The 23,141-nt window shown below is 26.3% G+C and overlaps 1 protein-coding gene across 4 annotated transcripts in view; it reads right to left on the bottom strand.

Moving 5' to 3' along the window:
- Nucleotides 1-23,141, bottom strand: part of sr (zinc finger domain-containg protein striped) — a 464,285-nt gene that overhangs the window by 10,100 nt on the left and 431,044 nt on the right. For 2 of the 4 annotated variants that reach the window (XM_075366790.1, XM_075366787.1), the window contains exon 2: nt 8,261-8,557. The exons of 1 other annotated variant lie outside the window; for it this stretch is intronic. In XM_075366790.1, coding sequence (XP_075222905.1) covers nt 8,261-8,534 — 274 coding nt within the window. In that variant the 5' untranslated portion in view covers nt 8,535-8,557. Of the gene's footprint in view, nt 1-8,260; nt 8,558-15,222; nt 15,846-23,141 lie in introns of those variants that run through there. One more of the 4 variants, XM_075366789.1, reaches the window with a different exon arrangement.

Genomic DNA, 23,141 nt, shown 5'->3' with positions numbered 1-23,141 from the left:
TTATACAGTTCAAATTTAAAAAATGAGTCGTTTAAAAAACTGTGTACTTTAGGTTTACGGGTAAATTAACGGTATGTGATTTTCACTTGAAATAAGAATAAAACACTTATAAAATGAAATAATTAAATTTAAGGCTGTTAAGATATTATAACTCAAAATAAAAATAAATAAACAGGTAGGCTAATATAAATTTTTATTTTGTTTTCTAAAAATCTTATTTTCTTTAAAAAAATTACATCTGAATGATTAAATATTTTTATAAATGAAAAGTCAAAACGATTTTATTGAAAATAAATTTTAAAAAATATGTTTTTTTTAAATATTTATATCACGTACCACTTTTTTGTTAGATTAAAGCCTCATAAATTAAACATGGACACATTTTGATAATTAATGATTTTTTTACATTTTTAATAGATTGCAGTTATTTAATAAAAAATTATATTTTATTTTTAATTTTTAATAATGATAAATATAATTAATTGGCATGTAATTTATCAAATGATACATTATTAATAATAATAATAAAAAAAGAAGTAGCAACTTGGAATCTAACTAATTGTATAGGCGGAGCAAGAGATGGTGGCAGAGGAAAGAAAAACGGGCAATTAATTTAAATAATTTAATATCAGATGTATATAATGATTCCTTGACACTAGGGGCTACCGACTAAATTGTATATTCTTAAGGAACGCACTGACCACTATAACCAACCCAATAATAGATCTACATACCTAATTCAAATCATGTCGTATTTGTAATTAATATATATGTATATGTATTTATGAATTCAATTTTTTAAACATCTCTGAACATCTTTCTAAAATTAACTTAAACGTTTTTGTAGCTATATCTTTTATTATTACTATTATATATATATATATAATAGAATGTAATAGTTTGATTAATACATAATTTAAATGTCGTAATAGCACTTTTTAACAAGAACGGATTAGTCTCATATAATCTATTCTTTTTTTTTTTTATTGACATATCTTTCTTCTACGTGAAACTAATATATTATCATGAATAGAAATCCTTTATTTATAATGTGTGTGTGTATGTGTGCGCGCGCACGCGTTAAGATTGAATACTAAACTGATCTTTTATCCGAATAATAATCAGTAATGTATGAAAATTTATTAAAAAGTAATAACAAAAAAAGAATAATAATTAATAACATATCAATTAATAAATTAAAAAAAAAAATCTTTTCTTCGTTTTAAAAATGTGTAACTACTATATATAATTTAAAACGTTTTTTTATTACATAAAAAAAATAATAAATCTAAAAAAAAACTTAATAAAATTTTATATTCATCATTAAAAAGATGTAATAAACGTTCATTGATGATAATTTTAGAGAGTATTATAACAATATTAAGCAAACTATAACTAAAAAAAAAAAAGTTTTTTAAGTTAAAAATAAGTTGTCATTTAAAAATACGGAACCCTACTTACAACTATTATATTATGACCTAAATTATCAAATTTTAGTAAAAATACTTAACATTATTTTTAACAATTCAACTTTTATTTTCTGTTTTTGAAATAAAGTCTTTTGTGTAAAATATATATATATATATATATATTCTTTTTGTTTCTCAAACAATACTAAGTTTAAATATTAATTCTTCGTAAAATTTATTTTTAGTTAATCAATAGATTTAAAAATAATTTTTTTACAATTGGAAATCTATTCTAAATGCTTCAGAAACAAGGTTCAAATGGAAGCACTCGAACTGATTTTTATGTCCTATAATCGGTGTATATTAGCCGGCGATGGGGATTAATTTAAGAGAATATCTAAAGAACGGTGGGCCTGTGACAATAAATTGCAAACCTAATAAAAAGCATATTGTGAGACAATTATGTAAATTAACTTTTTTTATTAAGCTTAATTATATCATCACAAACTTATAATAAGAAACATATATTTAGTGAATACAATGCAGTTCTATAACATGTTTACTAGTTTATTTGCAACGGTAAAATTTTTGGCACGTAATGCCTTTAATAGGTTCCTAACGATCAGAATGTATCGGTAAACTTATAAAAATAACTGTAAATTTCATTTTAATTAAACCTCAGTGGGTTTTGTAGCATCACGTAAAATTTTTATAGTGTAACACTTGATCACAATAGAACAAAGCAACCATTTATCTGTAAGTTGGTTAGTTTTACGAGTATTTAGATGTAGGTAAAAATGTATCTTTTGTAATTGTGAAAAACGCATAAGATTTAATTTAAGAATTTTAAGAAAGTACCAGGGAATTTTTATTTAGACTAAAATGGACCTATATTCTACGTATTGTATATTTGCAAAAAAAAATTTATAGTGTTAACACCCAATCACAATACAGAAAACAACCACTCTTCCATAAATTGATTTGATGAAAAATAACAAAACATCAATAAAAAAAGTTTAAAAAAAAAACAAAAAAAAAAATATTTTTTTATCAAATACTATGTCCATTAATTTATTTTTTATTCTTAAAATTCTTAAAAAAGGGAGACAGAATTCTTTTAAAATCTCGAACCAGGAATTTAATCTTACAGAATTTTTATCTACCAAGCTGGAACACATTATTAAATATCATAAAATAATACTTTTTAATACTAAATAGAGAATAAAATTACTAAGAACTATTTTAACAGATAATAAATAATCCTTTTAATATTTTTTCATTATATTCCAAGAAAATTGCGGAAAAAATTTAAAGTAACTAAAAAGATATGATGTATAAAAAAACAAACTTTATGATCATTAATGAAATAATAAATTTCAGAAGAAAAATTCTTTTGGATCATTTGAATTTTTAAAAATTAAACATAGTTTATCGTTATGAATATTATAATCAAGAATATGAGTAAATAAATATGAGTATGTATTAATATACAAGGTAAAAAATTTATTTGTATAAAGGATCAATAAGAATAAATAAAGGTCACATATTTCGGTTAGGGAAATATAAACTCGTGAAATTTATTTCATTTGTAGTTTTAGTAAATGATGTTTTACCGACTTTTCGAAAGGAAAAGTACGATATTACTTTCAGTTGCACGGTTGAGTGAGGGAGTGAAAATGAATTTTCTTTACATTTTGAGGTATAAGGAGCACGAAAATACCATTCACTTAAATTGGGCTTCCTTATATATAAATATATAACATTTTGTGGCTCGAAAATATCCATAACTACTAGATCAATTTCATTGAAATTTAGATGTGCTTCACTAGTGTATATGAAGTTCTGTATGTAAAAATTTGATAAAGATTGGTTGAGTCATTCTTGAATTAAACTCAATTTAATATCGAAAAAATTCTGAGCGGGACAAATTAGAAGCGTGGTTCGTTATGAGGCTGCAAGTTGGAACGTTAACGTTTCTTTATCTGCGGTATCTATTGTTATTTTTTATTGCAGTTAGTTTTTGATGTGTAACTTTTATTTATTTATTTGTTTGTGTAATTTTACATTAGAATAAGTTGGTTTTCAAAAGGAAACAAAATAAAATAAGGATAAGGCGTCTTCTTGCGCAGAACTGCGCAATAATTTTTTTAAATTAAAATTTTACTTTTATTTAGAAAAGAGAATTTTATCTTTTTTTTATAAAAAACGATGAAGGAACAAATGAACTACAATAAAAATAAAATCATGCAATATATACTAAAGTCGGTTTAATATATATATATATATATATATATATATATATATATATATATATATATATATATATATATATATATATAAGTAAATGCATGCATATAAAGTACTTACAGTTAATCAATAATATAAAAAAAGAAAAGTTTATTATAAATCATGCGTTAAAGAAAAATAAGCCACTGGAAGGAGAAAAAGAGGGAGAGAAATAATGGGGTGAGGTTCTCATTTAAAATCATGAATGTAAATATGGTGAGATGGAGGCTCAGGGAGTAGCAGTTGTGGCGGAAACAAGAAAAATATAAATTGTCACACTTTCAGGGTTAAGGGCAAGAGTATGAGGTAGGGCAATGGGCTGTGTGTGTGTGTGTATATATCATATATATACAGTTTTATATATACACAGTTTATATAAAACTGTAAAAGAGGAAAACAAGAGATGGAAAATACAAATGTTAAATAGGTAACAACAATATTATAATAAAGTATTCAGTATATACACGTAACATGTATTTTATATATAATCATTCTCCACGTCAGTTGCATATGAACGTTTTGTTTATATTGTTATTGTTATATAATTAAGGTAAAATCATTGTTACAGAGAAAAATATTTTTATTATTTTTCAACATATTAAGTAGAAATTTATTTGTAAATACTTTTAATTCTATTTTTCTCCATTTAAGTAATATATAATTTATATATAAATATGTCTGTTTTTTCTTTTAAATATTTTTAGTCCAATTATTCTACTGATGTGTTCATTAAATTATTTAATCATTATGTGGTTTTAATCATTTTTTATGTTGAGTTTAAAAAAACACAAAGTAATTTATAAATATTGTTATTATTATAAAAGTAAATACAGAAAATATTTAAAAATAGATTTAATTCCATTGAAAAAAGTCTGGGAAACTGATTTCTCATAGATATTTTATTGACAATAATAATAATTATTATTATTATTGTACTAGATTATTAATAATTTACAGGAAATATATATATACGTACAGGATGTCAGACATAGTTAAAGAAAGGAAATAATCTTGTGATAAACTATAAGTCAACTTTTAAAATAGAATAGTTTTCACTGATAACGGATCGATTAAAAAGACAAAGTTATTAAACATTTATCTCGATTACTAAATATTTCTGTAACATTTTCACTTCAGAAATGTATGTATCTTAAGATAAAATTCTTAAAGTAATTTTGAACGATACCATCATTGGTTATTTGTTTTAAGAACATAAATTAGTAATACTCACACACATGACGCACAAAATACACCAATTTTACAATTATTTAATGAAATTGGATGTAATGAAATAAATGATTAGAGTAAATCGCTGAAAAATAGGACATATATGTGTTACACTGTTTTTATCTATTATATACAAAGAAAGAAAATTTAAACGTATGAGGAAACAAGTTAATGAATAAATAATAGTATTTACTAATCTATATGAATACGAGTACAGTAGCTTCCCTTAACCTTCATTATTACATCTTCACCTAATCAATCCATCTTTATCTATTGATCTATCTCTTTCTTCTACCTTCATCTATTGCATATATGTAATACAGGTGCTGTATAATAATCTTTTTCTTTTATAGACCGATATTATTTATCCTAGTAAATAACAAACCTAATAATTGTAGATTCCATATACGGAATCACAATTCCAGATACTTTTCTTTATAGCTGCTATTAGTAATTGAATAACTTTTTTTTTCATTTATCTATAAAGTTATTGTAGTAGATTATTTCATACCAGGTATAATAAATCTGATTTAAATGTAGTATTTAAGTAAAGTTAACCTTAACCATGGAATATATTTATATGTGTGTGTGGGTATGTGGAAAACTTACTAAATTGATTTATATAAATGGTCAAATTACAATATATATATATATATATATTAGTTTATTATTATTAGTTTTTATTATTATTATAGTTTATTATTATTAGTTATTATTAGTTTATTATAATTAGTTTTTAAGATCAAGCCATTTTCTCAATTTAATTATATAAATTATAGAAAACTAACTGATTTAAATGACATTTGAAAGAAATATTATTTATAGAAATCGAAATAATTTATGATTTAATATTGTCAAGAAATATTTTTATTAGGTTATATAAAATTAACAACAGATATTCGTACTGTTGTGTTGAATGTTCTTCAATAATCTATGAAACTTTTTTGTTGAGTTTATTAATGTCTACCTAGTCAATTCTGATCTGATTTTTCGTAAAAGTTGATGATTGAAATAAGAAATTGAAAATAAAATAAAATCCTTTACTCACAAATTTTTATTATAATACTATATACTGAATTACATCATATTATTTATCTGGTTTAAAAATAATTGTTATTTTCAATATTATGAAGCTACATTAATTCTATACTTTACTGTTTTGTTTTTTTACGAACACATATCATTAGTTAATATTTTATTCTTCTGTAAAGATCCTGCTTTTTTCTTTAACTTTTGGCCTATTATTTGTGTGTGTTGTTTAGGATTTTTCTATCAGTAATATTAAAGAAGTGAAACTAGCTTTCTGGTTTATGACTAAACATTTTTAAAGAAGAAAAATTTTTATTAACTAAAAGGTTATATGATCTTATCAATAATTATATAAGTCCTAGAAAGTTCTAACGAGATATTTTATCTCTATGTAATACAATCTTGTATTATAAATTAATGCGATTCAAAATTGCTGAACAGGGCTATATATTAAGTACTAGTATAAATATAACTGACAAGTATATCTATAAACACCAAATAACCTTTTTTAAGCATATTTATTTATACTGATCGACTGCGGTTACAGGCGAATAAGAACATATCATTTCAATTTTTGATAATTGTGAATGCATTCGCAGTTTATTTTCAAATTATCATAATCTAATATGGAGAAAACAAATTTTTATCTAATAACTGTAACATTATTATATTTTTTCTGTAATTATTGTTCTACACAGATAACCATCCAGATAAAAAAACCCAAAAAATATGTACCCTATTCTTAAATGTACTGGATAATATCTACATAAAACCAAATTCTAAAGTCTGGTTATCGAGTCAGTGATAGTAATACTAAGTAGAAACAGCTTACTGACTATTACGTATAACCTATCAATTGCCATATTAGTGCGTTTTTTATTTAATGGATCTTGTTACATAACAAATTATAATTTACTATAATGTAAGTTGTACGAGTAAATAATCCTGAACGGATAATGAATGTTGTATTTTTTTCTTATTTAAGGAGAGTAAAATCAACAAAATATACATTTTTATTTTTTTAAAGAAAGAAAATGTATGCAATTTATATTTTTTATGATGAAACACTTAATTAAACAGTGAAACTATATTTATAATATGATATTCAATTGAATAAAATCAAGGGCGCTCTTAAAAAGCAAGAATAATTCTACAGGGTGGTAGTTACAGCTGGTTGGGGGTAGTTAAGGTAGAGTGGGGGTAACATGCACTATTACCAACTTTACCCTTTCATTCATACATTCATTCATTCACATCTAGATTAAATGGGTTCGTACAATTTTTAGGATACAAAGCAACCTCGTGGCCTATTTGTATTAACCAATTTAAACATTAAAAAATATATAATTCTCTTTTTAAATTAATTTAAGTTATTTTAAAAGCAATTACAATTTAGGCAATTTTCTGTATTAATCAATAAAGCATGAAATTTTTTAAGTTATAAACATTTTAAACTTAGAACAAAAGTTTATGTATTAAATGAGTTTTTAACATTTAATAATTTGTTTACATGCATTAATTCAACTTTGAGATAGACTTAAGTGACGGGTGTATACAGTCTACACACACGTAAATAATGCGCATGTCCAATAGCGCTGACCTTACATCAAGGCCAAGTTTTCCATTACGAATAAAGTTACGCACCTAACGCTTTCCCACAACAAAAATAACAATACTCAACAAAAATATACTAACATTTGTTTTTTTTTTTTTTTTTTTAATTACTATTATTACTTTCCTCAAGTCAATTACTGATTATATGTGAAATTTAATGTTTTTTTAATTCTTTTTATTTATTACAGTAAATTAATGCAGAAGTACAGTACAACTTAAAAGGAATTGTATTTTAAAAAAAGTACTAAAATTTTAGAAACACTTGGCTGTACTTACTGTACCCCAGATGTTGTTTGTAATCACTTTTGATAAACAAACTAAGTTCATTTTGAAATTTTTATTTACAACATTTACATTAACAGAAATGACACATATTACACATACACCATATTAAAATAGAAATGCAAATTAATAAAACAAATGTAAACACATGATTTTTTCATAACAAACAGTTCATTCACTTTGATATGTAGATATTTACAATTAGAAGTTATATGTAATTCCACAAATTGTAAGTTGGTAGAGTAGTAGTAATAGTAGTAGTAGTAGTAGCAGTAGTAGTAATGGCAATAGTAGAAATGAGACTCCTAATGAGTCCTACTGAGTAATAGTAGTACATGTATGACAATTGTTAAATAGTTGAGCAGTCCAAAAATAAGTAGAACAAGTAGTGTTAGAAGATGAGTTGTAATTACCTGTTATCGGGGGTGGTTCAACGACGGTCGATGGCCCGAAGAAGGAGGGCACGTCGCTGGAGGTGGTGACAGGGGTGTTGAGATCTCCGGGGGCAGAGGCCTGAGCGGATGGCCCCGCGGCGGGCGGGGGCGTCCCGCCGCTGTCGCAGGCCGCACTCTTGTAGAGGCACGTGTCGAAGCTGAGCACGTTGAATTGGACGGCGGCCGCAGACTCGGTGAGCAGCAGGGCGGAGTTGTGGTGGGGGTTCAGTGTCTCCAGGGCGTCCATTGTCATGGTAGCCGGCGGGTCAGCCGCTCCTGAGGACACACAATCACCGGTCAGCTCCTCCTTTGCGGAACTCGTCTCGGCAACGCGCCGCTCGCGACTAACGCGGCGCGTCGGCTACATCACTTTTATGAATGAACGGACTGTCCCATATTTGGAAGTCGCGATCGGGGGATCGGAGCCAATAGCAGAGCGCGCCAAGCCCCCTCTCCTACCCCCCACCACCGCGCGACGTAATTATGACGTCAAAATGACGTAACCGGCACATATAGGAGAGCTTGAGCCGAGTGTATATCGACCGACATCGGTCGGTCGGAAGGGTTCGGCTTATCGCAATCGAGAAATCGATAGGGACCGCTACCACCCTCTCCCATAAACTTATTGCCCTATGCTACCCCGGCCCAAACCCTAAAAAAATACTGCCACCGACCTAACGGTACGAATGCTTGATGATCCTTTAAAAATTACATTTTGCACCTTTAACAGTGTGCCTAATGAACATAAAACCTAATTAACGAACATCAACCCGACGTTATCGGTCGAGAAAGTTACCCGGAGAGTTTTAACCGACAATAAAAAACTCGAGTCGTAAAAAAATTGCGCAATAACAACCATAAGCATGTCTGTGCTGGTCGGTACTGCTGCTTCAAATATTTACTCGTTTAAAATACTTATTTTCACGTATCATTTTTATTATTTTTTTTTTTTGCAATAATTATTACCCAGTATAACAATAACGCGACCTAATATTTATTTTTTTTTTTTATAAATAAAAAATAATAATTTATATTTACATAAAGCTTACAAATAATGCAGCTAAGAAAAATAAAATTACAATTTTTTTCTATTTGTTTTTAATAATTGTTTAAATATTTTTAACATAAAAATTAATGAATTATGTTTTATAACAAAGTTAAAATATTTTATTATCTTTTTAAAGGATTGAGTGCTTGTTTTTATAATAACAAAAAAACTTAGTGAAAAATATTATATTGAAATAATTGGAATATCTGAATGCATTAAATTTTTATGGCTAGATAAATTTATCGTATTTACAGTGCGTTTTATTTAATGATGTAATATAAAAAATTCATTTTTTTAATAACAAAACCTATGTTTTGAGAGAATAAATTTACACACCAATTCTACTGCTTATAATCTATTACAGCACCTAAATTGTTAGTCATTATTTCGCTGAATCTTTGTGATTAAATATCTCCAGTAGAGGGGTTTTTTAAAGAAAGAATACTGCAATATATTTTAACACGTAATTAATTTTACCCCAAGTTTGGCTATATTTTATGGACTGTAATCATGAACCCTCTTAATTGGCATTGATAAAAAGAAATAAAATACACGATTACTGAAATTTGTGATTAAATTCTACTGGTTTAATATCAATGAATTTTGTATAATTATTATGACATTCCACAGTCGTATCATTACAATTGTTCTAAAACTGTTCATATTTTCTTTACAGAAAAAATAAGTAAACTCATGAATGAACTTGTCATTAATGTAAAAAAGTAAATAAAATAATTATATTTTTTTCTAACCACCATCATTGTAACAGATTACCACATAGCCCATCTCATACTGATGTAGTTCCATATATGGATATATTTACTATGGGCAATATTATAGTTTTAAAAAAATTAAAAAAAAACAAAAAAAAAAAAACATTGTTTTACGATTCTTTCCCCGTTATTTTTAGAGGTATTGGATGATTACGTAATAATTTTGCGATTTATCCTTTGGGAAGTGTTTAAAATCATCATCGATGAATCCATTAATAATTGTAACAAATAAGAAATATTAAATTTAATAATTGTTTTTTTTTTATATATATATCAGTTAGTATAAAACAACTTAACCTGACTGATTGACTGATTCATCAACTTCCATCAAAAAACTATTGAAGATAAATTGATGAAAATTTGTGTACATGTTCTTCTTACGGTGTAAGTGCAAACTAGGGAATGATTTTTTGAAATTTCGAGTTTAAAGGGTTAAAATAGAGTAACAATGAAATTTACTATTTTTTTTCTAATTTCTCGGAAACAAATAAAGATTTCAACTTGATTTTTGGTGTGTGTAAGCTTCATTTAAATATCTAAAAAAAATTCTAGATATTTCGACATTCTACCTTGAAAGGAGTGAAGAAAGGTAAAAAAGAGTTGGACAATCATTGCAAAATTTTCCCCATTTCCGACTACACTAAACGAGATATTTATTTGATTTGAGATTACAAATACTCTTCAGATAAATATCTAAAACTCATTTTCGGTTTTCTTCAATTCAGATTTTTTTTAAGAGGTACGATGGTGTATGGGTCGGCGGTTCAACCAACACAGCCATTGTTATTATTTGTGCGACGCAACTGGCAGTATCTGCCTCCAGTTACTTGAATAAAAAAACAAAAAAATAGAAAAAAATTAACCGCGAAGGGTTAACCAAGTAACCATAAAGAGCGGGCGAAGCCATCACAAGGATGCTAATAAATATACGATTATATAGACATAATTTAATAAATTTCTTTAAGTCTAAAGGATAAGTCTGAAAAAATTCACTTCGTTGAAATTTTGTTTTTAGTAGTTATCATAGTTATAAAAGAAAATAAAACTTAAAAATCCTGCGAATTATCATTTATAAATACAATTTTTTCTGCGCTACTAATCTCAACATAATAGTATTTTTTTTCAGGGTTCATGTAATTTCACTAATTACAAGCGGTGGGCCAAAATGTGAGAAAAACCCTACTGAAGTAACAGGCTAGGATAGTAGCCTTTCAGAATACAATAGTTCAAATCACAACGGTGACATTTCTAAGCATTTCATAAGATAAAAAAAATAATAAAAAAGAGCTGATTTGGGCTATTTATTTGTAGTTAATAGATAAACTAATTATAATAAATTTTTACCTAATTTTTTTACTAGGTGATGAATTTATCAATTAAAAAAAAAATTGAAGCTCGAAGCTTGTGCAAGGAAATATGAGATGTTCAGAATAAGAAAAATGTCATGACTGACAGGATTCGAACCAAAGACCTCTGTCATGGAGGTCAATAGTATTATTTTAATATCTAGAGTACTGTTATTATTTTTTTAATAAACCTGTAGGAATAATTGTATTAATTCTATGTAATATTTAATCATTCCATTTTATAAACAACCATTAATTTTAATATTTTTTTTTACCTAGTTTAAATCCCATATAAGTAACACAGTTAAAATGGTGAAATAATACAATAAATTTAAAAGTTATTGTAGCCTCGATCCCCTGAGCTCGAATGCACCTTCCGGGGCTGTGTTATGCTTAATTGCGGGTCCGGTCCCGGGAGGGGAGTTGGTGAGATAGGAGGTTTAGTCGGTAGGGCGCAGGCACACATACGCACTTTTAATAACATCTTACGTATTCTTTTAGCGAGTCCGACGCTTTGCCCGTAAATGGGGTTCGTTCGATTGGCCAAAAAACTACTGTAAATATAACTACTGTTATATTTATTAATTTCGAAATGAAAAGGAATGTATTAAACTTAATTCTAACCGATTATCGCTCTGATAAATACAGATGATCCTACAGGTGAAAATGAGTTTATGCCACTTTGTTGATATTTCATATAACAGGCTCTATTAAAATACGGTATGGATGCACAGTAATTTTATAATTTTCGTTAATTTCACTTATACTGACTTAGGGTAGCCAAATAATATTTTGGGTAATGCACGTACATTTTGTACTCGTAAATATTTAGCAGGAATGATAGATCCGAAGATAATACCCGAAAATTATCGCAGTAGAAATTAGGGTTATTATGGAATCGCAACATAGAAAACGGAATCTGTTTTTCGTAAGGCATCATGAACTTATCTCAAAGAAGTTACGAGCTCAGAGCCACTCGCATACAGGAACTTAAAATAGGATCTTAATTATCACATACATTCGCATAAAGGAATCAAATGGGAAAACAAGAAACTATAGAAAACGATTTCTTCATAAATCGGCAAATAAATTATATAATATTTGCAAAACAACTTAACTCTTTAGCTTTTAAAAAATAAACTTCAAATTATTCAACCAGGTTTCCTCAGTATGCAATTACTCTTTAATACCTAAATACTCAGATGGAAGATTCCAAATATATATTTTACAACCTGTATTTCTTCCAGAGATTACATGATTTATAAATTTTACCTATTTGTGATTTTTGACTGTAAATATGACTTTTGTTTACTATTGCATTGTCAATTATGTACAAGCCTACGTATAGTTTACTTATTTTTTTTCATATAAAGAATGAAATTATGTTTAATTTAAATTACTGAGTACCAACTTTAATATATTTAAAAAGGATGGGGAAATAAAAGTGGCAAACATTTCCCTAAGAATATTTAGTTTAAGAAAAATTGTTTAATGATTCAAAATTATAACTGATCAAAATAATTCTAAAATAAATGGCAATCAACGGAAATTGATATTATTTTCATACAAGACTGCAATATTTTAAATTTATTTAGCAATATTTATTAATTTGTATAAAAGTTTTTAAAATAATATTTTGAATTTATGTCTTTAATAACAATTTATAAAATTAAAGAACAGTGCGTGAATGTGTGTGTGTGTGTGTGTGTGTGAGTGTTTGCACGCGTGCGGGTACGAGTGCGCGAGCGCCTGTGTCTTTTTATGTATTACATTTTTATTTTACAAAACTAAAAAAGTATTACAATAAATATTTTTAGGCTATATCAATATAATGAAAAAAAATCGTCAAGGATGTGAAAGCGCTGTTCATAGAGTTTAAGTTAAAAATAGACGATATTTCAATATTATTTATACTATTCTTTATGATACACGTTCTAAAAATATGTTTTTAAAAATTTAATTTATACCGTATTAATTTTTTTAAAGTTATTTTTTAAAGAGAAAATTATAGTTTGATTAGTAATTAATACAACTATTTTAAAAATAAGTTAAAACATTTTGTTTATTTATCAACAAATATAATTTTACGTATGCAAAAAATATATTTTTACCTGTACTTTATCTGTTATTTAGGTTATCGAGGATGTTTTTTAATTTTAATTTATACGAAATTACGTTAATTTAAATATTTTGAAATTCTAAATAAATAAATAAAACTATCTTAACAATAATAAAATAATATAAGCTTTATGTAATTTATTTCTACGTTTTAAAAAATAATCGCCAACAAGTTAAATTAAAAAAAAATTTAAATTTTTATTTCTAAAAACGAAAAGAAGTGATTACGTTAATAAAAAAACAATCTACCGAAAGCTCTCCTATAGATTATTTTTAATCGAATTTTAAAATTTCGAAACAGCGTTAAAATTTACCGGTTTTAAACAAAGGTAATAGAATATTTACGACTATCAACTAATAATATAATTATACTACAAGCATGCATGTAAAATAAAATTAAATATAATAAAAATTAATAAAATAAAAAATAAAATAACATTTTAAATATGTAAGTCTCTTGAAATATGTTTTAATATTTTAAATATTAAGAGTATTTTCTAAATTAAATTTATTATCAAAACAATTAAAATATAAACAAAACAAAAATTTCGCACGATTTTTAGTAATTATTTATTTACATTTTTAAGTAGTAATTTAGCTTGTACGAGTAGATTTTGATAACAAGTAATTAGAAAATAAATTAAGAAATAAATAAAATTGTAAAATTGTTTCTTTTAAATAATGTGGAAATAACAATTGGCATTAATATAAAAAAATATATGACAGCTGTCATTTAGGTTAAAAATAAATAATTTTTGTAATATATATATATATATATAAATATTCACGACAGTTATTCCACTAATTTTCAAATGAAAAATTTCAACGTAATACGTAGGTAATTACGGGTGTTTACTTCTATTTAAATTATCGGTTAAATTTAAAATATTTAAACAGTGCTATGAGAGACTTACTTAAAATTACATGATAAATCCGCATATTCTCATTTAAATATGAAAAAAAATATCTTTCAAGATTTAAAAAATGCAGATTAATTTTTTTTTTTAATTTTTTAATATGAGAAATGTTTAATTCTGCAATGATTTATTATTTTAATTTATAGATAATATCATGCATTGAATTAAACCATTTATTACATTATAATTTACGTTTTATATATTATAAGAAAAAATAAAAATATTAAAAAAATACTTTTTGTACAAAAAAAATGTATTCAATGCAATATTAAATTGTTAAAAAAAAGTAAGTAGAAACAAGATAAAATATATAAATAACAATTATTTATTTATCTTTTTTAAATTTAACTTATTTTTTTTAGGTTTACTTTTTTAATTTAACTAGATTTATTATTTTTTTAATGAAAGTATATTTAATTAGAAAGATAATAAAGTATCGAAACCACTATAATTTTATAAATTCACCGTGTTACTCGCTGATAAAATAAATTCATTTAAAAAAAAATTGTACAAAAAATATTTTTCTTAAGCACATTCTTTTAAAATTATTAACGTATTTATTATTTATGTTATAAAATAATAACTTAACAATTAACACAAATCAGTTTTAAATCACTCATATAATTTTTCTGCTATAAAAGTTATTACTACTACTTTAATTTTTTTAGACATCAAATAAATTTTTTTTTGTAATATTAAAGCTTTAGATATCTATACGTTAAGCATTTTTATATCTTACCTCGCGGGAGTTGGACGTCGTGATGAATTTATATGGCCCTATTTTTGTGAAATTAACAGACTTTTAATAGTTATATAGATTATTTAGAACAATAAAAAATTACTCTTATAAAATAAAAAGAAAACAATTCACTGTAACTTATAAAGTAGAACTACGAAACTGCAAATAACGCAAGCAGTGATTACACAGTCTACCAGTTGCGGGTTGTGGAATCAACTAGAGTTGTGACCCTGTTGTATAGGAGTCGAAGAGAGCATAGCGTTCGTTGGATACAACACGACACACACGGAACACAGAGGAGGTTTCAATAGGTTCGTAGGCAAGACGGACGAGCACTGGCCGCCTTCCTGAGTCTGACGCTCGGTAGAGACTTGAAGTCCACTAGTCCGTTCGGTTAGTCGGTTTGGCTTTAGCCGGCTCGAAATCAGCTGATGATTCACACAGTACAGTACTAACTGTGACGCAAGGTTATGTAAGGCGTCCCGACGCGCTTACCACGACGCCACCACATCTAATCTAAAACTGGCCACATCGTTCCCAAAATAACAATCTAAATTTAACAGCACTCGATTCCGTGGGCCGGGCCATACCCGGCGAATTCAACCTCATCACCGCTCGTAGTCATCATCAAAACAAAATATCTTAGCATCTACTCAGCGCTCCACACTCGGATCGCCTTGCCTTGTCGCTTCTCTTGCAGCGAGCAATATTGCTTTGCCCGCCAACCGCTTTTGTTTTCTCTACTATACCAAAATAACAGTTCTGCTTTACTAATTGCCCCATACCATAACTCCTCCTGATTCCATTCCCCCCCTACCATCTACCGCTACTTTAAAATATGCGTCGCCAGTCGTACTCTCTATCTCTTCTCTACAAAAATACGGGTGCCAAAAATTTTCTCATTACTTTGTTGTATTATACTACGTTTTAACATAAGTTAAAAATTTTCAAAACAGATGGACGGTTAAATGTTAAGTTCTCATTATTTCAATTAAAGTAGTAATTTATTTAAGTTTTCTCAACTATTTTTAACGCTATAAACTTTAAAAAATCGTTTGATTTTTAAAATTAATATGAAATTAACTACTTAATAATAAATTTATATTAAATGATGTAGGATGTTTCTTGATAACGTCATTTCATTATTATTCTATTATTATTATTAAATATATAAATATTTAATGAAATTATACGTTATTATCCAACAGTCAAAAAAGGTTGGTGTATTTTTTTTCGTCATTTTAATTCTAGAACGGCTCCACCAATTTTTATGAAATAGAAATCAAATTATTCAGTAGTGAAATAGATAAAGGGTATATGAAAATTTAAAAGATTAAAAAGGAATATGATAAAAGCCATTTTTTTACAATTGAAATACATAAATCCCTTAGAACCAAGTAGGTTTATCACGTAGAAGTGTCTGAAAAGTAATAAATATACATATATTTCCTTGCGGAGTAACATCTCTGTTTTTCATCCGGAAGTTTATGGGTTCTTCTTTCCTGTCAGGCTTGGCATAAATGAGTTTTGAATAAGCATGTTTTAAATGGCATAAATACATTTTGAAAAGCAGGCACTAGTAATCGGAATTTTTCCCTGTTTTGTAAAAGCATTGTTTATAAAGCCTGTTATTTTACAGAAAAGGATAGATTAATTTATTGATTTACGTTATCTATCCTACTCTTTCGTGTATTCAAGTGTGTATGCATTCTGACAAAACACCTGTTTTTCGTGTTGTATAGTTACTTTCTCTACGAGTAATAGTGTTGAATAAAGTCTAGCTAATCCCATTTCTGAGTAATATAATGATGATATGTAGAACTAAAGATCATTTCAAACATTTTGTAGTGGTAGGTGGGCCTATACTTATATACTTACATTATACTTATATATAGGCCTATATATAAATTTAGTAAACAATCTTAAAAGAAATATTTACAAATAATATAGATATTAAGTTGAGTATTACTCAAAATTTCTTTTATTTTATAGTTCTTTTTTAATCCAACGAATAATATACTTTTAATAAAATACATTTTATCTTAAAAACAGAAAAAAAACAGTTCTGAATAAAATATATTGTCGTAAAAGGAAGTTTTTTTTCGAATCAGATGTATATATTTTTTTATTATATTTTTCAGTATTAGCTAATTTTATTACATTCAGCAATAAAAATAAACTGTTTTAACTGTCGTAACTAATAATATTAATAGTTTTGTTTGGAGGGATTAGGTTTTCTATTTTATCTTTCAAAGTTAAACGAGTCAATCGAAATTACTTGTTAAAAAAACGGTCATTTTTTATTTAATGTATCATAAAATTGTTGTAAAATAGTTTTTAATCTGGGAAAAATACTTTTTAATCTTTATTCTTATTTTGACGAGAATTTTATTAATTTTTAACGTGTCAAGAAATAAGTGGTAACATTACTTAATGGTAATAATTATTATCATTGCATTACACAGTGGTAATATTATTAAGCTTTTTATATTAAACGAAATTGAAAAAAAAATTGTCAATAAAGGTTTTAATTTTTCACTTAAAAACCAAAAAGCTTCTAAAATTTGTAAATATATCTAGTTCTAATTTTATATCCATAAATAAAAATGTTATGTGTCAATATGTTTTAATTTATTCAGATCATTTTATTAAAATTTAAACAAAATACGTTAGTTTGATTTCATTTACTAATCTAAGATTGATAGAATTGCTCAAATAGATCAGAATTGATGAGCAAACGGTAAGTTTTGTAAGTAAAACGTTCCCGCTTGTATTTGTTAAATACTGTATTTTTGGAGTAATTTTTTAAAGTATAGGCAAAATAACATAACAAACAATAATTTAAATTAAATAAATTTAATAGTTTATAAGAAATTATTATTATATTGATTCATTCTAACTCGTTCAGTTTCTAAGGAATTTTATTGTTCGGTATAGCAGTGTGCTGTAAAATCATACATGTGGACAGAGATGTTCCTAATAAAGCAAACCTTCTAGTAAAAAAATAAGATTTTTTGTTTACTACAAGACCTAATTATTTTAATTTTCTAATAAAACATATTTACTTAAATACTTAAATGATAAGAAAAATATAACCAGTTTAAAAGAAATAGTTAAATCCTGAACTATACTCCCATCAACCTTCCATAATGCGTTTTACTTTCCTGGTAAATGTATCCAGAATAGCAATATTTCTATGAAGGAAATATGCTGAACATTTAAAAAATGGGATATCGGTTTTTTTTTGTTGTGTAAATCTTTACCTTTAGCGTCCAACTAATTCATCTAAACCAAATATAAATAAATACGAATGTATGTATGTATGTACGAGTATGTGCCGAAGTATTTAGTACATATGTGTGTCGCACTGCTTTTGGCCTTATATCTCAGGATTGACCAAACCGATTTTCTTCAAATTTAGCTCAAATATTTCTATACGTAGAGCATTAATCGTATTATTATTATTTTTTTTTAAATTTGTTAAGTGGGTGGGAGGTACCAATCTCGATTTTCTTCAGAGGCATTTTAAAGAAAATTTTATTAAGTAATTTTTTTAATTTTTATCTACAATAGATATATAAATAACCTAAAGGTATTTTCAAAAAATTTATCCTCACATCTCAAAACATAAATACATATGTTTTTATTCATTTGCTTTTCGGTTTTAAATATTTAGAAAGTTTTTTTGAACATTTATATTTCATACATACAGCTATCAATAAAAATCTACACTTTTTTTTTTGAATTACATACCCGGACGTAAACTACAAAAAGTTTTTTGAAAATTTCTAGTTTCTTATTTAACTTTTAGTGAAGGGAGTATTAGATTTAGAAAAAAAAAACTTTACTTATGCAAATTTGTTAAGCTTAAACCTAATGAATATTTTCAGAAAATTTCTTTTGTTAAATTTACCTCTAAAAATATATCTTCTGTTTTTGGCTCTAACTCTTAATTTTTGTAATTAATAGCTGAGAAAGCCATGGAGTGCTTTGCTAGCTTTTTTAAATATGTGCTTAATTACACTACAGTCTAGCTTTATCTTTGCCCATGAGTTTTACACTGTAAAAGTGTCTTCATAGTAACGGTAAAAATTGAGTCTATCTTAATTTATTTCTGATTCTTAATTTTAGTAACAATTTCACTAAATTATTCAATTTTTTTCTTTTCAAAAACTGAAGAAAAATTAAAGAAAACTACTCATTTTTAATTTACTGGAATTTACAATCGTGTGAAAGATGACATAAAATCAATTAAGAATATAAGCCGAAAAGCCTGAATTTTTTATCCTTATTATTAAGCGACTTTATTAAGCAACAAAATCATTAACAAAGATATAATTCGACCGACCTATAACTTTCATTCATGCTCACTCTTTTTTTTATTTTCACTCTTTCTTATTTACACGCACGTGTACAAAAAACATATTCACATAAAAAAAGTAACAGGAAAACATAACCAAATAAAAATCATGAAATTAAAAAAAAAATTTAAAAACTTACAGAAAGGATGAATGATAGAAAGTTTCATGTTCTCCTTCCAATTATAAACTAACACTGAACATTATTATGGTACAAACAGAAACAATGTTGATATTATGTCATTAAATAAAATTTATATTTCCAATAATAGATACAACCTAAAAAAATATGGATCATTGTTTAGGAGTAAAATCTAAAGAGTATTAATTAAATAATACGTTTATTTAAAAGCCGCGTTTATTTGGATACAGTAATTTGACCTTAAATACAGTATAATAAAAAATATTTGTTTATTAATATTGCAATAGATATCATCCGGATATTTTTGCGGTGTAATCTATAAACTTTACGCTTTTATATGATAATAAACCAATAATTACTTATAAACAAATAATTACTATCGATCGCAAACGTCACACGAACAAATTTATCAGTATTGTCGTATTATTTTGTTACGTACAATATGACGACATGGAATAACGATAAAAAAATCGTTATTTTTTGCAGATAACGAAATGCAACTTTTAATATTACGGCTTAGGTGATAAAATTTGGGTATCGATCAATAGTAATTAATCTGAATGTTTGTAATACGTAACTAATTAACAAACGATTGACAGATTAATTAAATTTTTTATTCCATTTATTACTTACAATTCTACATACTTTGATAGCTTCTTGGCCCGCCTAATCAAGGTTAGGATGTAGTAACGTACACAGTACACAATTATCATTCATTCATAACGTGCTAATTTTAACATTTAATTATTATTCCACGGTTATGTTTTACAAACAAAGTATTAAATTTAAAATAAAATTTTTCTTTATGTACCTAGAGTTAAATTTCCTTATTTATAAATATGAATGCAAAAAGTACCTGAGAGCTTTAATAGCTTTTTAAGACAGCAATGATATTTACTGTTCAGTCAGTCTCTGTGGTGAAAAAAATGAAAATATCACTTGTAGGCGTGAATATCATCTGCATTTAGGTGGGCTTATCACACTACGTAATCGTTAATTTGACTCTGAAGAAAGCAACAAGAACCGCTTCACATCTTACTTTTCCTAGTATGCTTGTCATTCTTAATAATACGTACATCATTTTATGAGTAATTTGTCTCATGTCAGACAACCTACAACCGTTACGGTTATGGGTATCTGTTAACTATCATGTAAGAACGGTTTTACAAACTTTTAACGAAATTTACAGATTGAACACAATTTATTCCAGGTAGAATGCTTTAGATATGTTTTTAGTCAAATATTTCAATAATCAGCTCAGCGAAGAAAACCTTAAAAATAATATTTTTAAAAACCTCGTTCTGAATACGTAGAAAACATCTTTTCGGAACTCCGTGAATCCTTTATCAGTCATTTTATAAATAAATTATTTATGGTTTCCTCCTGAAATTTTCTAGTGTATTAAACGACTATATATTTTTTTAATTTAAAACAATTTAGGACTTTAAATTACTGTAAAATATTTTTTCCTAAAACGATCAATCGACAAGGACAATTATAAGGACATCATTTAGCAACTTTTTTCTTGTTTTACTCGGAGATAGGCTGAAAAGTAATTCAAAATTCATTTTTTAATTTTTCCTTCACTTTTTCTTTAATAAATTACATTAATAAAAATACAATTAGATAGGTTAACAGAAAAGTGATTGGGAAATAAAGTAAAACTACGCTTGATTTTTTTTTTATAGTTTTGATGAAGGGAATATTAACTTTCAAATTTATCACAGAAGATGTTGCACGTAAGTACAGGAAACGTCTTTCGTATAAATAAAAAAAATGATTAAGTAAGTCTACTTAATAATTTTTTACCTTAAATTTTTATTTTATTACTTTTTTGTTTCTATTGATGAATAATTCACCATTTCAAAGCTTGTGGACGAAAATATGGAATTAAAATTTTGAAACATATGAAAAATGCATTGGCTGACCGAGATTCGAATCTTGAATTCTGAATCGGCACTCTGATCATCGTCTCTCGAAAACAGTTCTTTGTTATATTTAATCGCAAAGACGCATTTTTATCAAAAGATTTCTAGGGAAAATTAAAATGAATAAAATCTAATGCAACTTTTCTAGGAAACAATTTTTCAAAATATTAATTTTTTTCTATTTCTGCCCGGATGAAGTTTAATAATATCTGTAACAAACATTTAACTGAAACAAATTTATTAACAACTTTTCTAGAAAAAAATTATAATTTTGGAAATTATTACTCGTTGAGAATGTGTGTTATCAGAATAAATCAAAGAGAATAACTTTAATCAAATCAGTATTTCTTACAACTTCCATAAAAAGAAATTCTCAGAATTTAATTTGATCTGGAGTTTCATTCTAAGTAATATAAAATTACTGTTTATCACAGGAATAGCCCTTTTAATAAAGCATTTAAAAGTATAAAATTGCTTTTTTAGTATTGTTCGTTTTATTTTTACTTTTTGTATGAAAAACAAAAAAAAATTTCTTTGTATTAAAAACTTTCATATATTTTTTAAATGATTTATTGTTTGTAAGGAAAATTTCAGGTTGCGAAACACTTTGGTATCTATAATTGTAAAAACTCGGATAACCTTTCAGCTTGATCGTTCCTTTTATATTTGTAAAAGTTATTCTCTGTATTCGAAATAAAATATTTATATATTAATTTAATATTCTCTGTATATTTATGCTCGACGAAGTTTATATGAATTTATATTAATTTAATATTCTCTGTATATTTATGCTCGACGAAGTTTATATGAATTTATTTTTTCACTCCGACAACGGTAGGCTGACGCCCAAGTACAGGTACCCGAACACTTTTTCTGACAATGAAAAATAAAATTAATTTCACAGCATGTAAAAAAAAACCGAATCTGCCCCAGTATTTAACCCAGAAAATTTCGGAGGAAAGGAAAATACCGTTTCACCAAAGCGGCATATGCTGAGACAGTCACCGACAGCCACTGTATTTGTTCGGAACCAGATTTTAGTAATATTAATTGATACACTAATTCCCATCAAAAAACGATTAGTTACATCAAACGTAATAAATTTATGTGCTGGCCGTTTATTTGCACACATATATTTTAGTGCATTATTTAAAATGATCAGTAGGTTTTTAAACGCATGCATTCTAAATGTTTGTCAAATACTGTTATCCTTACGTTGAACCAATAACTTCAAATAAAAAAAAAACTTGTATATTTTGGAGTAGGTCAATCAGATTTCACGATTAAAAAACTATGTACAAGGCAATGATCATACGAGGATTTTCAAGTTTTCTGAATTAACTATGATCAACTGGATGCACTACAAGTCTTCGCACAGGAATATTAATTTAAATACCACCGTATTTTTAAATCATAACTAAAGATAAAACACAATGTAACATATTTATATACAAGCATACAGAATAACAATATTTTTTAAATCTGGTTTTA

The sequence above is a fragment of the Lycorma delicatula genome, chromosome 5, assembly GCF_047948215.1.
Source record: "Lycorma delicatula isolate Av1 chromosome 5, ASM4794821v1, whole genome shotgun sequence".
Classification (NCBI taxonomy): domain Eukaryota; kingdom Metazoa; phylum Arthropoda; class Insecta; order Hemiptera; family Fulgoridae; genus Lycorma; species Lycorma delicatula.
Note: the sequence above shows the minus strand (reverse complement) of the source record. Positions and strands in the feature narration are given on the sequence as shown.